The 18735-nt window shown below is 41.1% G+C and overlaps 1 protein-coding gene across 1 annotated transcript in view; it reads right to left on the minus strand.

Annotated features, from left to right (window-relative positions):
• LOC108548569 (neurexin-3-like) overlaps positions 1-18735 on the minus strand; it is a gene marked incomplete at its 3' end in the record, with an annotated part of 261403 nt that overhangs the window by 188932 nt on the left and 53736 nt on the right. The window contains 1 exon segment of the mRNA XM_017901580.1: positions 12908-13068. Coding sequence (XP_017757069.1) covers positions 12908-13068 — 161 coding nt within the window.

The following is an 18735-nucleotide window of genomic DNA, read 5'->3' on the forward strand; positions in this document are numbered from 1 at the left end:
ATACTTCACACGAGTTTAATCATTTCTATAGCTTCTCTAATTTTCATACTTTCTTTAAATTAGCACAAGGATATATCGTAAATTTTTCCATCACTTTCGACAATTTTGGAAACGTGTTGGATTTTAAAAATTTACTAGAATTCCAATTCTGTTTTCCCACTCTCGTCGACCACGAAATTAATTCCAAGCGTACAAAATTCAACGTGACACGAGAAATAAGGACAGTAATACTCCTTGCGAATTTAATCATATTTACAGATCCTCTAATTTCCATATTTTTTAAAAAAAGGTATTGAGATATTTAGGAAACATTTCGACTATTTTAAGAGTGTGACGGATGTTGGGAATCTATTGGAATTCCAAAATCCTATTCTTGTCAATCTCAAAATTAATTCCAAGCATACAAAATTCAACGTGACACGAGAAATAAGGACGATAACACTTGTTACGAATTTAACCATTTTTATAGATCTTCTAATTTCCACATTTCTTAAAAAGAGGTATTGAGATATTTAGGAAATATTTCGACAATTTTAAAAGTGTGACGGATATTGGGAATCTACTGGAATTCCAATTCCATGTTCCAAAATCCCACTCTCGTCGTCTACGAAATTAATTCCAGGCGTACAAAATTCAACGTGACACGAGAAATGACGATAATACTTGTTACGAATTTAACCATTTTTATAGATCTTCTAATTTCCATATTTCTTAAAAAGAGGTATTGAGATATTTAGGAAATATTTCGACAATTTTAAAAGTGTGACGGATATTGGGAATCTACTGGAATTCCAATTCCATGTTCCAAAATCCCACTCTCGTCGTCTACGAAATTAATTCCAGGCGTACAAAATTCAACGTGACACGAGAAACAAGAAATAAAGGAAAGAGACGACTTATATTCCAATGACGCGAAAATAGTCTGAAAATTCTGTATTTGCCGCGTATCGCAAGCATCTGTCAAAGAAATCAATCCACGGGACACGCGCGAAGCTCCGCGTCGAGCTTCTTTTCGTTTCACGGGACTGGAGATTCGCGAGAACTCGGCAACGGGAATATTGCTGGGTGCAGCGATATTCGCGATGCACGATTCCCGCCACTAGGTAATGGAAAAGACGGAGGTCGTGGGCGAGCAGGAAGCGGTGAACTAGTTATCAAGGAAGGTGAACTTGCCTGCGTACATTCACAGGCCGACCGGTTAGATTGAAACTGTCAAACTTTCGCCGTCAAGTTCCAAGTTTCTTGCCGTGGCTTCCGGCCACGCTGGTCTGTCCGACAGACAGTTTGCAGCGATGGAATTTCTTCTTTCCATATGTTTCTGTTTCCCTCCTTGTTTCTTTCGTTAAACCGGTGATCAGAATGGACCGGGCTCAGACGTTCCTCGGAGAAATCGATTGACAGGTATTTGGAAGCAACGTGGGAGAAAATGAGGTACCAGGTTCGGAGCTTCTCTGAATTTCTGGTAGACTATTGACAACTTTTTGATTTTATTCTGAAGACCAATTCATTTAATATATAAAATAAAAATATTTAATTTAATAATAATAAAAGTAAAATAATAATTGTAGAGTGACACAGTCTCTACTTACTACAAATTTTTCTCAGACTACGAACTGACTTAGTGATTGATTATTGCACTGACTAGATGCTTTATTGTACAATTATCTACAGTTCTAACTGACTCGATCTCAACTATGACTGACTGACTGACTGACGGGCTAAAAAGCCCATTTACAGAGGGAAAGGCCCTTGCTATTGGCAGTGTTCGGAACTGTACACAGAGGTGTGCCCTTGGTCCAAGAATCCGTGATTCCTGAAGGAAGAATTTACTCCTCTACCAAGGTCGGTAGTGGAGAAGATTCCTCCTTCGAAGTGAGGGCCTTATGGTGACCCATACCGAGCAGTGACAGCGGTTTTGTGACTGGGAAGGTTAGGGTTGCTCGGAGCCAACGCGCATAGCTCAACCCCGATCTCCTGCAGCCTATTGTCAACCAAGTTCCAAGTTCTGAGGTCTATTTCCCTAAATTAAGCTTTTAGACGATGCCTCGTGCCCAGTGACCCGAGGTAGGAACGAAATTTAACTATAATAAACAATTAAGCAAATGAATATCAAACCCTGAATTTCTCAGCATTTAGGATTTGACTGCTAGAAGACCCTAACGAGTTCCCTAGACCTAATAAAGTCTAAAAATATCCTACATAATAAATAAAAATAAAATAAAAATATTTAATTTTAAATAGGCACTGCATACTCGTTCGGTTTGCGATGGAATTATGACAGTTTCCTGAACACGGCTCGAATGGCCAGTGTCTGGGTGCTAGGGGTAGTTTAGTGGAAGAGGATACGCGATTAATATCGTTGCGTTTATCGCGAGAGATCTCGCGAGAAACGAGAGTACACGTTTCTCCACGGTTATCTTGTATCGGTGATAGCACGGAGAATGCGACCACTGTCGCGATAAACAATCGCGATTTAAGGATTCCGGATTCGGCCGCATCTGCAGTCGCATAACGCGAGCCATTTTATGGATTCATGCTACCGTACGATTTATTCCCCGTTATTTTCACCCCCTCGAACAAATTCGTTCCGCGAAATTAGCTGACATTATCGCGCGATGGTACTTGGACGGTTTGTGCTTTGAGTAATTAATCTTGCGAAGCCTTTTAAAATTTAGGCAAATGGATCCGCGTGCCATTAGCTACTGAGTATTTATCGTCGACTGGTCCTTTATTTTGGTAAATTAATAATGTGCTACTCGGCATCTAATCCTTTATTACGAAGCACGAGAATTTCAGGATATTACTCTTATAAATTAACAATGCTACTGGCTACCTTTTTTCTACTTTACTTTACGTCTTGGAAATAAATTACAGCACTTAAACCGGGATCCTGAGGAACTCCATTCAGTGTACAAACCCCTCGCAAAGAGGGAGAGGAAAAAGAAGATGAATGAGTTAGACTCTAAGCTTCGAACTGCTATTATGAGTACACCTCAACGAGCTTCCTTTAAAATTTTTTAAAACTCCTGCCAGGTGGCTAAAAGGTATAAGAGGGATGTAATCCCAGAGATCAAACGCAAGATGTTGCGACCCCAGGACCGAACGTCCTAAATTAAGTGGAGGAATGTTTATATCCTTGTTGCCAGCGTCCCTCCATTCATATACACTCGTTATCACTTGGTCACCACTTGGGTGAACCTTAGGAAGGATATAAACAATAAATCACCCTTAAGACGATAGACATAAGGACCCAAATTATTTAAACATCCGCCAATACAGAAAGACGTGGAAACTAACACACACCCCCAATATTATTCACAACCAATAAGAAGGCACACTTCCACTTACATTTCACACCAACCAGTCAGTAGACATACAACACTTATAAAACCACCGAGACAGCAGTCACGAGAGAGTTGTCCTAAAAATCCTAAGATAATAAGACAAGCATCACGACCAGACAGTCAAGACAGACCCAAAACGATCAACTACGAGAGACACTCACACATCGAAACTCTTTAGTTCACCTCTAACCAGGTCTAACTCTATTAACCCTTTGCACTCGACGATTTTTCGGCTAGAGAAGAGTAGAAATTCAAAGATTCTGTACTAAAAAACTGACGATCCTTTTTTGAGCAGTAAATAAATAATTATATAATAACAGAATTGTAGAATTATTTGATTTCGATGCCTCGCACACTGTTACATTACATTAAATTTGATATATTTGTTGGAAGTTAGCTACGCCCGTGCAACGATGATGACAGGTCTGTTAGAGGTTGCAGGTCAATACCGACCTTTAGACATCAAGGGGTCGGTTTTGGGGGTTTAAAGGGGCCTGCTGTCCCTCGCTGCACTCACTCTCAAATCCGGAACAGTGCAGATAGCTTATATATCGTGAGCCACAGTGACATGAAAAAGACTTTCGTGTTTTATTTGTATATTGCATAAAGTGTATACATTTCACTTATATTAAACTTTATACATCCAATTGCTGTACAACTGAATACAGTTACTTCCCTGTACGTTAATCATATGGATTTCCTTCCCGAAATTGCCAACAATATTAATTAATATCGATTTTCCAAATTTTATGAAATGGTGACTGAAGCTCACCTCTCGAGTGCAAAGGGTTAATTTAGAGTAATCTAGCATTAATCCTACAATATACACGGTACCTACGAAATACGTTCACGGACACATTCTAAGAGTCCATCACGAAGGTAGACGCGTCAAGACAGACCCACGAGGATCAACTCAGCGCGAGAGACAGTCACACATCGGAACTCTTTAGTTCACACCTAACCAGGTCTAGCTCTATTAATTCAGAGTAATCTAGCATTAATCCTACAATATACACGGTACCTAGGAAATAAGTTCACGGACACATTCTAACAGTCCATCACGAAGATAGACGAGTTCATGAGAAAACGATCCGAAGCAAAGATCGACGGTGAACGAAGCAACTGATCGACGGATACAATGACGAATCGAAAGCGATCGATGACCGCGTTAAATCATCGTGCCCCGTGCGTACCGAGCCCCGGCACGGCCCACCCTCGGCCGTCCATCTTGGTGAAGGAAACGGGGACATAATCGCGTTTCATTTGCCGCGTGGGATCTTAGAAGAGGCACCGAGGCTATCTATTTCTGGCCGGCTATCCGTTATCTTGTATCGGAGATAGCCGCGCGGGGAATGCATCGCGGCGGCGTGCACGCCAACGATTTAAGGGCTGCGGATGTGCAAGGAGCTATCCCGCGCATGAATTGGGTCGCCAATGCCATGCAGGCCCAGCACTAATGTTCCCGGTAACGGCACTTCGGTTAATTTCCCCGAGCGCCCAACGTCCTGCTCGATCGTCCACCAGTTTCTCCGTAATCGCCACCGATCGATGGGATATTAAGCTTGTTCCGACATTCTTCCGTGGCCTCGCACCCACGCCTTCGTCAGGTTCCGCTGGGTTCCCGATTCATTTGCGCACGTCTTCAGGAAGGACGGAACGGGTCACTCGGAGTTCGGATAACTAATATCGCGCCAGTAGATTGATACGCCATTAATTCGGGAATAACATAAGTAATGAAACTGACGAACTGAGAGGAATTCTTGGAAAATGTAAAAATTTTTCTTTCATTAAGGATTTATTTTTCTTCCATCATTCTTTTGTTATTTAAATTATATTTCGAGGTAAGTGCGAGGAGGATATTCTCTGTCAATCGTTATTGTTATGTGGTATCGGTGAGGGGACTGAGGGGGTCTCAACGCGATTGGCAGTGGATCGAGAGGATATTTAGGCTAGATTGTCAGTAGTGTGAAAAGAATGAGTGAGTTCCTAGAATAAACGTGGAATTTTTTGACACTTGATAGGGTGTAATACGAATGTGGTGTGCATGGGGATAAAATATGGGGTGCCAAGGGATTAGTTCAAGAAAGTGTCAAAAGAGTGTCAAAAGAGTTTCAAAAGAGAGAGTGACATAAGCGTAGAGAGCAGTATTTAGAATGAGCTCCTAGAATGAATATGGAACTTTTGGACGCTTGGCAGGGTGTAAAGCAACAGAATGGTGTGCATGGGTATAAAATATGGGATACCAAGGGATTAGTTTCAAGAGAGTGTCAAAAGAGTGTCATAAACGTAGAGAGCAGTATTTAGAATGAGTTCCTAGATTAAATATGCATTTTTTGAACGCTTGGCAGTGTGCAATATGACATAATAATAGTGTGCATTGGTATAAAATATGGGATACCAAGGGATTAGTTTCAAGAGAGTGTCAAAAGAGTGCCATAAACGTAGAGAGCAGTATTTAGAATGAGTTCCTAGATTAAATGTGCATTTTTTGAACGCTTGGCAGTGTGCAATATGACATAATAATAGTGTGCATTGGTATAAAATATGGGATACCAAGGGATTAGGTTCAAGACAGTGTCAATAAAGTGTCATAAACGTAGAGAGCAATATTTAGAATGAGTTCCCAGATTAAATGTGCATTTTTTGGACACTTGGCAGGGTGTAATACGACATAACAATAGTGTGCATGGGTATAAAATATGGGATGCCAAGAGATTAATTCAAGAGAGTGTTAACAGAGTGTCATAAACGTAGGGAGCAGTATTTAATTTAATATACAATAAATATTATTAAGAAAAGAAGGAAATCTCTATCTCCATCGCACCCATTCTTACAAATTATAACAGTTACAACACGGTTTACATGTATACATGTACATATATAGCTGTTGCAGTCAACGATGCAATACAGGCTTAAACCCTACGAGTCTCTGTTCCGGGCACCTGAGAACACTCGCTTAAGTTTTCCCCTAGACTAGTGTCGTCGGTTTTACAGGACCTTCCTAGGGTCATTCGGTCTAGTCTCAGAACCCAGGCTGTACAGTAAAGCCACGTCCGTTTAGCAGTAAGCACATATACACACACTGTTATCACTGCACACGTGACTCCACTGACACATATTCTCCAGTAAAGAGTACCAAGAATTACTAAAACGTTATTACCAGCAATAACAATGCTGGAAAATATAAAATCCACGTTGCGACAAAGTTATAAAGACTATTTGGAACAAAGACTGGCTACCTGCTGGAGAGGCTGATGAGCAACTGACTGACTGTCAGGCTACCAACAAAAGCAACTATATTGATAAAATCAGACTAACTATCTTGCCCATAAAAAGTGAGAAACATAAACGCCTGTCATTATATGGAAGAGGAAAGGATAGAGATTTTCTAGAAAGGGTTGAACAGAAAATTCGAGAGAGGAAAAGTAAATTTGCGTGGAAAAGATGAAACAGCAGAAAAAGGTGATAAAATAGGAAGAGGAATATAAGAATAGGAAGTGAAAATAATAGGAGAAAATAGGAAGGAACTAGGCCTACTTGGGCCCACTTAGAAATTAGACAACAGGCCCAGGTAAATCCTTAAACGAAATATTAAATATTAAGGACAGGAAATGCAATATACAGGACAATGACTATGCCTCGTACGTGTTCTGACTGAAAATAGAAATATTATGAAGAAAACGAAAGGAAAATACTCGCCATAATTTACTCATAACCTCTGACAAGGGTATAATGGTGATACCATAGCAGCCACAGGTGATTATTATTTACAACCCATATTGTTAATATTTAGGCACCATAGAAACAAATGTATCCCAAGACAACACACTTAACATACTTAAAACAAAATGTAGTATAAATCAAAATAGTATAAATCGAAACAGAAGATAACCTATTCACAGGAAACGAGAAACGCGAGATTGAAATACACTATTTGCAGAAATTTCGACGAAAAAGTTACAAAGGAGTAAGTTTCTAAACGGGAGTGTAAAAGTGACAAAGTGTCCTCGAAACGCGAACGAAAATGAAAGATAGGTTGATCAAACGATCGCGAATACCTGGCGCGTTAAATCGACAGACAGGTATCAGGCTGACGTCCCCACCGTCGCGACGCTAACGCGTAAATAATTGCATTACCAACCCTATGGCGCGTAATACGCGATGAATGTCGGTGTATACCCAGGGCACACTAACGATATTGCTCTCACGTCCGTTCGCCGATCTATTTGCTTCGGGACACCGACGCTGGACAACGAAATCGACCCGACTCCGCCGGGTTTCCGCTTTTAACGAGGTTAACACGGGGAACGCTGTAGATCGTTCAGCGTTGATCATATGGATCAGGAAAGGCTGATTCTTTTTACGAATACGAGATTATAGGGTCTTCCATGGCTCCCATTACCGGTCTCGCGAAAACAGATTAGGAAACAGATTATCTTGCTACTGCTTGCGTTGTGATAAGTATTAAATAATAGGATTATTCGAATAAGTAGTTTATTATTCAATTAATTTATTTATTTATTCGTATTTTTATTTGTTAGAGAAAGATAAGGTTTCGAGGAATTCAGGAAATCAAGAAAATGTTTAGATGCTTTTTGAAAAATATTTTTAGCCACAGCCCAATTATTCGTGTTTGAAATCAATTGGGCGATTAGGAATTATAAATTCGAAAATGGAAAGACTGTGGCAAAGCATAAACGCAAGGGTGATTTCCAGGCACATAATTTTAGCTAGCAGTAGTTGAGTAAATTAACGGTTCTTGAACAATTTGACTGTGTAACTATTAATTAGAGGCTAACCTCTCTTGAACACACGTAGCTCTAGTGCAAGTTGGTTTTATACTCGTCAGAAACTCGATATCTCCATAATTTTCATCATAATTTGCACGATATTGCAATCCTCAAACTACAACTTCGAGTTTCTATGTTACCATAACATCGATGATAGATGTTTTCAATAAAATACGCGATGTAGACGTATATGCGCGGAATATTATTTTAAACATTAATTCTCGCGGAAAACAAAATCCTCTAATTTGATTATTGCTCGTACAATTTTTAATACTAATTTAATATGCGTCTGTGACGGTGTACGCGTTATATTATAGTGACATGTAATAAAATATATTCAAATTAGCGAAGAAGAAAATACAAATAGCCCCACAGTGAACTGTATAAGTAAAACAAGTAGTATAGGTCAGCCCATAATCAGACGCGCCACATCCCTTTGTTATTTCACATTCCCGACTGTTCCAGCGCGTATTATATAATTTATAATTTATAATTTGCATCAACTTCACGCAAAATATTGCAGGATACCAAAAGAAATCGCGAATCGGCTATTGCCAACAAAAACAAATTGTAAACCGATCGATATCTTCTAGAAGCAAATCGAAAAGTTATTCTATATAACAAAATAAAATTGCGCGACTCCCCTACGGGGAGGTGAAGCGTAGGTTAAGGAAAGCATAAAAGCGTGGTCCTTGATAACCAAAACAGAGTCCTTAGAAATCGGCTATGACCAGCACAAGCGTGAGTCGCTTGGTGTTGGAAAAAGAGTTTTAAAAGAGTGCGTCCTCGTGTGTTTTCATTTCGTTATCTCGGTGTTCTTTTCCTAAGTTAAATCAGTTTACGAGTTTTGAGTTTGCGTTAGCGCGTTCTTGTTCTTTCGATAATTTTCGGTGTCTCAAGACCAGTATTCGCCATCCTACAATATTGTATATCTTAAAAATCAATACCAATATAAAACATGGCGTCCAACTTTGAAGCCATCTCGATTACGCGAGCCCATTATGTGTACCCATCCACGTACATAAATCACTCGATTTTCATTCCCATAAAATTTTTCTCTTATATTTCATTAAAGAGCGTGCCCTCTGTCCGATAGAAAACGATTCGGAACACTGATATACCGTTTCGACAACCGATTCTACTGCCCCTTCTATTTTCTCCTGTCGAATCTGCGTTAATACCCGATGACATGGCGTATCGGCTCGTCCGACATCGTCTCGTGGAACGTTAAAATCGAAGACGGGACGAGCCACGGGGGTTGAACAACGCTGAAAGCGGAAAACGAACACGCAATCCGTTCGACCCCTGTTCGATGAAGCCTTTCGACGTCGATGCCGAAGTCTCAGCCAAGGTGCAATGGCTATTTACAATAAAGCTTAACGAACCGTGTCTCGACGACGACGGCTATCGACGTGTTTTCAATTGCGAACGGAAACGAAGCTGCACGCGCAAACAACGCGACAGCTATTGGGAAACGTTTCGGTGCGCGCGGAGAAGCGCCGCGAGGCTAATATCGGCGCGTGTCCGCCGGCATTCCAACCCCGTTCACGCTCGAACGGGGAAGAATTCCGCGGGGTGCACGAAATTCTGAAAGGAGATCGAAGATCAAAGGGGGCTGACGACGACGCGTTCATTAATATTTCATGAAGTTTCCTTGTTTGTCGAGCCGAGCCGCAACGCGACCGAACCGATACTCGAGAAAATGGAAAACAAACCACCCCTGTATGGCCGGTCGTAAATTTCGAAGAAGTAAATGGAGCGTGGCGGTCGATGGATCGTGCGCGATTTTCTACCGCGAGTTTTTAAACGAATTTCAGCGAATTTTGTTAGGATTTAAACGGAAACACGGGTGGCTAGTTATTTATGAAAACTCGCCCCCTTTGAGGATGCTTGGACAGCTCAACGAGATGTTTCCCCAATTTTTGAAATAATTATCGATTTGCCTATTAAAAAATTAGAAAGGAAAGGAAATGACATTTTTTAAAATATATATGACCACATCATATCCGTAACTCGCTTTGAAAGAATTATGGGACATCCTTCCACCATGATTGTTTTCAATCGGTTGGTCGCAGGTTAGGTTAGGTTAGGTTAAGTTTGGGTTTATCGTAGATGACTGTTCGTCATGATGATTTTATCCTTATCTTCTATTCTCTACTTTATTTGTTCCAAATTTTTGCGACTCTATTTGAATTTTTGTGTGTGAGGAGTGGGGTCCTTCCCCACTGTTGCTGTGGTCATCTTGTCGCAGGTATCCTCGATGTTGCGGTGGTGTTAGAAGGGAAGAAAAGAAAAGAAAGGGGTGCGTTTCGTCCTGGGTCTACTAATGGACTCATCGGTAAGACTACCTAACAGGTCCTGCCTTAGAAAAGGATACTATTGAAATAGGGAAGCTTAAAAATTCTATATATATATATATGGGGATGGAATAAGGACAGCCCTGAAAGAATATTAAGTGTGTTTGGGCTTAGAAAGAAAGTGACCGCGTGTAAGAGGATCGAATGTAAGGGATGTTTATGACAGCCGAATGCGATAAACGAGTGGAAGTCTATGAATGCTGCTGAGTGTTTAGGATACGTGACCGACCGATTGAGAAAGAGAACGTGGGTATAGATGAGGATAGAATGAATGGCTTAAATAAGGGTACAAGGGCGCGGACGAGACAGTCTCTAGTGATCTTTAACAAACTTCAAGGGGTCTATAAGTATAAGCTTACTGTATTAAGAAGTAACGTAACATTATTTTAGCCCATCCACACACCCCGATCCTACATATATATTAAACGGGAAGGGGAGGTTTTACAGAGGACTTTCTCGCAAGTCCTGGAACCTTCTCTAAATAGGAATCCATCTACTAGCAAGGGTGAGGATGACACCGCCAAAGAATAAATGAAGATTTCTTTCTGAAAAACACGTACTCGCGATATCGTTTAATGTCATTTAACAATGTCGATCAAATATTCCCGACTCGTCCTCGAAGAATAAAAACACCGAGTCAACCATCGGAGGAATAAACGGAACAGAGCACAGTCTCGCGGAGAAACCGCGTGGTCGCCTATGAATCCAGCACTAAGCCACCCCCTAAGTATCTTTTCAAACTTGTTAAACCCGGTTTCTTGCGGGGGATTCATTATTAAAAGACCTCGATCGAGAAACGATGCGCGCAAGGAGCTTATTACTCGGGTTCGGTGCTGAATAAAACATGGAGCAACCGGGAGCGCGTGCGACGAGCGATTTAAAATATTCAATTCGATGTACGATAAAAGCGAGAAAGCCCTTTCGTCGTCGTGGCTCCGCCATTTCGTTCGAGCAACACGCGAAATTACGCGCGGCAGCGTGAAATCATCGCGGGAGAACGATCGAGCCGATCTACTCGCCTGGCCGTCCTGTCTCGCTAACCCCTTGCAGCATGAACACGCGTTCGCACGGTTGCGAATATTTTACATCGCGGTTCGAGTAACAGATTCGAACCGGGAATTCGGGAAAACTCGGGAAGACTCGCGTAATTCGGGGAAAAATCGAATTTTAAAAAGGACACGAGCAGTTCCAACAATTAACCCTTTGACTGTCAAGCTGAAGTCACGTGTTTCGCTCAGGATGCCACGGGATATTTATATTTTTATTATTCAAAGCACCACTATTATTCATAATGGCAAAATAATAATAAATCGGTGATACAAGGCAACATTCTTAACCAAAAGGAGAGTTCATCTTAGTGGCGGTCACGGATGACCACCGTGGCATCTAGGTAACGGTTGACAATTGACATTAATTGTAAATTTTTACAATTGAAAGTAGTTCAAGCGCGTCTGGTTACCTATGGCCACAGTGACACCTTGGTAATGGTTGACAATTGACACTAATAGTTCGAACGCTCTGGTTACCAATGACCTGTAGTAGTGACAGGAGAAACTGTGGCCAATCATATGGCAGTCAAAGTGCTAACCTATAGGAACACATTCGTCGATGCGGAAAAAGAGAGTCAACATATTCGAGGGGCCCGAGTCAATGGGGGCCCGATTTATATCTCTACGACCAGCGTCCCATGACTCGTGGACACGGACCACGAACGTTCGGGCTAGACCGCTCTGGTTACCAATGACCTGTAGTAGTGACAGGAGAAACCGTGGCCAATCATATGGCAGTCAAAGTGCTAACCTATAGGAACACATCCGTCGATGCGGAAAAAGAGAGTCAACATATTTAAGGGGCCCGAGTCAAAGGGGCCCGATTTATATCTTTACGACCAGCGTCCCATGACTCGTGGACACGGACCACGAACGTTCGGGCTAGGCCCTGCCAAAGGCCTTGTTCTCAACGAGAGTGCGGGACAGACCTTTCCAAAAATTGACACCGTGTCCCCTGTACCAGCCCCCCTTCGTATGGTAAACCTTGTCGTAACACGAAATAGTGTATTTGTTAAATTAGGTAAATAGTAAATTCGTTAAATTCGTCAATATCTACGAAATCCCTCAAACCTATTCTGTTCCTGTCCAGCCATTCGATCTTTTCGGATTCTCAGTTCCGTCCGCTCCGATTCGAATTCCGAATTATTCAATTTTCTCAGCTGTGCAAGAAGAACGCGCAGATTCGTGATAAATTTCAAGGTGTAAATACAAGAAACAAGACTCTCGCGAATTTTTGGAAAAGCGTGCATGTTGCCAAGTAGATTCGCGATTTATATCACAGTGCAAGGGGTCAATCTTCCGCGATAGCTGGTCTCACGGAATATATAAATTCTATTAAAGGAAACGAGATGAATAAATTTCATTACCTCTTGGACCTTCCTGTGAACGATGATCTTGTGCCACTGATTATCGTCGAACCGAACTCGTACCGGCTTTACGTGCAGATCTAATCTTCCTTTGGCCAGCGTCATGCCCACGGCTGCCCCTCCGTCTCTCAGAGACACGGTCAGATAATCATCTCCTTCCCCTGCAACGACACGGGCAAAAAAGAACGGTTACTTTGATGTGAATTAAGCGAGAGGGTTCGAGGTTAGAGTCATGGTTCTGCGGGGCACTGGCAAGTAAATTGAAACCGAACGTGATTGATCTTACGATGGATCGAACCTGTATGGGTTTTAGAGGGCATCGAGGAGGTTGAATGCGAGGAGACACGTGTACAGTACGGCAGAAGGCTCACGGAAAGAGCTTCGGTATCATAGATGCACGGGTTAACCATTTTAAACGAGCGTATTTAATATGAAATAAGCGTGGTCTGAAGCCGAGAGTGCTGTTTCAAAGGCTGATCTTTCGAAGTAAGTAGGATGATAAAAAATTCCTGGCTCTCTTTTATGAATGTTTCGTTGCGCGGAGTTAGTGAATTGTAAAATATCAGCTGCCTCGTAACTGCGGAGAGATTTACGCGCTTACTTTATATTCGCAGGTTCGAAATACCTGTCTGTTTAAGAAGTCGCTCAACCGGAAGACTGCTGTGCTTTTCCAAGTGAATAAATAAATCGCCAGTTCGTTAAAGAGACAATAACTAGGTACATATACAGGAATTCAAACGAATAATCGAATTAATACCGTAAAACACGCAGGTGTTAAGTGTCAAAATTACACCGTAATTTCAATAGCTACTCCGCCTCCCTGGGGGAGATTATGTGGGATTTTTACCCACTGAAATCCCCACGGTAACCATTCGTTTCGCTATGGGGGGCACCTATAGATGAACTCAAGATGAACACAATCGGTGCTCCCCCGCGACATGCCACCAAATAACTGGGCCCTCCAGTGACACGTACCCCTGCGAGATTTGTCACTGTCCATCGAACACTCTGAACCCTCCAAGCTCACCATATATCCTTTTTCTAATGAATTTCCGTACCTGAGATATACCTACTAAAGCAGATAGAAAGTCAAATGGAAAGGAAGCAAATTCGCGTGAAAAATTTCCGCAATATTCAACCCTATTCCATCCCTAGTTCCTTCCAAATCTTCCAGGAAGTATACTAACCGACGTATTCTTCGCGCTGCGTATTACAAGCGAAGTTGGGCCGAGGAAACAGGCGATAATCGCGCAAACAGCAACATATTCCCGCATCCGATTTCTCATTACGCGTAACTTCGTTAACCCTCGTCCGCGGAAAGGGCGAAGGTCCCGCAACGAGATTATAATTCGCGTTAATCCCGCGTAAATGTAAGATACACAGGGTCGAACGCGGATTTAATCTGGCGCAGCCCGGGCATAATTACACGTGGCCGCGATGGCCCGCCACCCCCAACCCCCGGCTGAGCCGAAAACAATAAAAATAAAGTGTCGTTTGCCGCGTCTTAATCCCTCGGCTCGTAACGAGCTCGCCGATATACCGGCATAATCCGCTGGGCTTTTCAGTTCGTTCGTTGCGATAATTATTAACGGGTAGACCTAGCCGCTGCAGCGGCCCAACCGGAAACGAAAACTGGCGAAACTAATGGTAAGCGGATACGAACGATTTATACGCGTCGTTTCGGCTTCTAATCCAATACCAGCTCGACTGTCGGGGAATTCGCGCGAAAAAATGACGAGATCTAGATTCTTCTATTTTTCCTTCTTTTTTCTCTTTAATTTTCGATCGGTCCGATACGTCCATTTTCCATCGAGTTGATGATGGAAACAGTGGGACGAGGGACGGTATTATTTCCGTTTATTTTGTCGTTGCCGATGTTAATGCTGTTTCGTTGTTATTATTAATATTTGCGACACTTGCGAAATTACCGATACGAGTTTTGCCAATTTATAGATACCCTCTGTTGTTTCGGGCATTGACGTTGTTGCGGCCCTAGGACCGCAATATCCTAGGTCAAGTGGAGGACTATTTGTGAGGAAATACGAATATTTATTCAACTATAAGTCGGTAAGTAATATATGAAAGTATGAGTGTGTGTGTGTGAGGATGAGCTTGAACGTGCGGTGTGAGTTGTTATGAATTTAGTTCTGAATAACATCTAATGTAAGAAACACCGTGTGTACCAATATAAGTAAAATAGATATCCAGTAAAACTGTTGTGGTTTGAAAGTAAAAGCTACATAAAATCCTTTCACTGTTTTATGTCCGTATTGTCAGTGTCCCTTGACTCGTATATATTCATCGTCACCTAAACCATCGCTTGGGTAAACGGTAACAAGGACCCAAATTATTTATACTTCCACCACCATAGAATGATACAGATCCACCTCTTATATTGTACCGACCAATCAGTAGAGAGACGAATCTTATAAAACCACCGACAGAGCAGTCACGAAAGATTCTTCCTAAAATCTCCAAGATGACCATAGACATCCACCTCTTATATTGTACCGACCAATCAGTAGAGACAGACGAACCTTATAAAACCACCGACAGAGCAGTCACGAAAGATTCTTCCTAAAATCTCCAAGATGACCATAGTATCATCATAGAGACCCACCAATAATTACTTAGCTCAGGAGACTGCCTACTATAGAAATCTCTGCAGTTCAACCATAACCAGGCCTACCTCTACCAAGTTAGTATCTTCCTTATTGAAACGATGAATGAAAAATTATCGAGCGAAACAACTGTTACTAATTTTTCGCAGTAACCATCTGTTAACTCTTTGCTCCCGAGAGGTGCAAACCGTTTGTTTCAATGCCATAACTTAGATAACGAATGACGATAATTATATTAAAAACATCGAAATAAAATTAGTCTATTCGTAACTCTCAGTCACCGTTTGTTTCAATGCTATAACTTAGATAACGAATGACGATAATTATATTAAAAACATCGAAATAAAATTAGTCTATTCGTTTGTTGCACACGCAAATTCCCGATTTTCTTTTCTTCATTTTAGCATAAAGAATATCACCTTCGCAACGAAGAAATCTTCGAGTCCAAAGGGTTAAAGTAAACGCGAGAACCAGAATATAGAGTATCCCGAATTAATCCATTTTTCATTTCCCCATTGCCTTTTCCTTAGTAACGCGTTAGTAATTAATCACGGGGAACAGATATTGCTCGCAATATCGATCCCAAAATCCAAATTACGCGAATTTGTTTCCACCGCATCTCGTTACACCAAAATTCCGAGATACGCGTATTCGATGTAGCTTTTCACCCCTACTCCGAAAATTGTACTCGACCAAAACCTACAATGGAAAATCCGTTTCCTTTTTTGCTCGCTTTTCCATTCAGTGCAAGAACAAACGAATTCCTCCGCTAAAATGACGTAAGTGGAAATGACGTATGTTGTCCAAATTCCCACGTTTTATTACCACGGAAAACACGTTTGCGAACGCACACACCTACGCGTATATTGCTTCTACACACGTGGCGGGTAAAACAAAGAATAAAAGCGATGCATTGTGATAAACGAATAGCAGATTAGGTTCGCAACGCTCGGGTAGTATTGTTAGCGATGAAATAAATGGAAATTTATAACCGTCTGTTATTCGAGATCATTTGCTCCCGGCCGCGATGCTGCAAATTTTATTTCAATCCACGTGGACGTATTTTGTATGAAATAAACTCGGAAGGAAGATTTATCCGGGGGTCGAGTCCGCGTATTGTAAATTTCGGGCCCGTGAGACTAAAGGACATTAAATATGTTGCGCGAGATTTATCGCGATTTCGCGGCGCACGGATGATAGGGGAACTTATCCCTGCGTTTGATTTACGCTCGTCGAATACCGCAACGAGAACTGTTCCCGTTCGTTCTTTCCCGGCGGACTTATGGCCGACTCGCGATCGGAATTTCCAGCGGATATATAAGATCGATACGCCGCCATGATTAAATAATCATATGCAACGTCCGGCGGGACAAGCGAATTCTTTGGTAATTCGATCGCGGGATATATATCGACGCAACGATATTACGAATCGAACGTGATCGATATTCGTCACGCGTGCCCGCGCGTATTTATTTGAATAATTAATATTCGTTATTTGCGTCACGCGATAACGCAGAGAAATTAATATTACGACAGTAATTGGGCTGCGTTACGAAACCTGCTAAACATTTGTCAAACGAAATTAGAAATTTCCCTGGATAAATTTCCCGCTCAATTTGGCAGATTAAAATCGGAATTACGGTGGAGTTAGATGTTCTCAGCGAGGGAAATTAATTACGGTTAGTTCCTTTTCTTTTTTCGTTTTTATCTGGGTTCAGTAATGCAGGGGTAGTATGGTTATTTGGGACAGAATTAGGTTACAGATTCGGGGTGTTTTGGATATTGAAGGGTAGAATCTGTTGTAATGGTTGATATAGATTTTTAGTGTATATATTGTTACGAGTTTCTCATATTCATACTGTACTCGGACTAGTAACAGGAACGAACTATAACTTCAGGAAAATAGTAATTCAACACCTACTGGAATGTTAGGGCAAAGAGCAATCGTGGTTGATTGCTATAAAAAGGGGTGACTTTCGTCGAGGTTCAGTGAGTTGCAGTTGACAGCGTTCAGTTAGGGTTATTATAATTCTACGACGTTAACATTAACGCAGGTGTAGGCGCCATTGTCATTTTTCTGCAATTTGTAGATGACAACATGCGGATGACGATGAAGACGGTTCTGGAAGATTTTTAGTGTATATATTGTTAAGAGTTTCTCATATTCATACTGTACTCGGACTAGTAACAGGAACGAACTATAACTTCAGGAAAATAGTAATTCAACACCTACTGGAATGTTAGGGCAAAGAGCAATCGTGGTTGATTGCTATAAAAAGGGGTGACTTTCGTCGAGGTTCAGTGAGTTGCAGTTGACAGCGTTCAGTTAGGGTTATTATAATTCTACGACGTTAACATTAACGCAGGTGTAGGCGCCATTGTCATTTTTCTGCAATTTGTAGATGACAACATGCGGATGACGATGAAGACGGTTCTGGAAGATTTAGATCTAGGATAAATTTTGATTAAATGCTTCACAGCGACGCGATTCTCGAGGAACGAGTTGTCGAGTCTTGGAAGTGATAATTAAAATTAAGCATTCCTGAAAGGATTTCACGTAGGATTTCTCATGGGTGGTATTAACACTGACTGCCTTGCACTTTTTGTATGTTATACTCAGAGGGCCACGAGAAAATTTCCATTACTTTTAGGATACTATGATGAATTATTAAATAATATGGGAAAATAAAAAATGGTGCCAATTATTAATCTCTTCTGCTTAAAGTACTCTATTTATTGACGTTGTTCAAATGTTAAAAAATTGATTAGAATAAACCAAATACAAATTTCAAAAATGACACTGGTGACACCATGGCCATCCTGAAGAAACAAGCACCGGTCACTGATGACCAGCGTGGCAGTCAATGTGTCAATAAAGGTACTGTTACGATATTAACAGTGTAATATGCATAATTAATTTTAGCTTGAAAATTTTAATTATTAAATTCACAGACAAGAAAACAAAAAAAAAATAAAAATAAAATGGTGTAAATTATTAATATTATCTATTCAAAGTTCTCTATTTATCTACGTTGTTCGAGTATTAAAAAATTGGTTAGAACGAAGCAAACAAATTTAAAAAATCAGTATCGCCGGACACTGATGTCCACCATGGCATTCAACATGTTAATAGAGGTATTGTCACGATATTAACAGTGTAATATGGATAATAAATTATAGATTGGAAATTTTAATTATAAGATTCAT

Source organism: Eufriesea mexicana, unplaced genomic scaffold (assembly GCF_001483705.2).
Source record: "Eufriesea mexicana isolate 0111107269 unplaced genomic scaffold, ASM148370v2 scaffold1688, whole genome shotgun sequence".
In the NCBI taxonomy this organism is placed as follows: domain Eukaryota; kingdom Metazoa; phylum Arthropoda; class Insecta; order Hymenoptera; family Apidae; genus Eufriesea; species Eufriesea mexicana.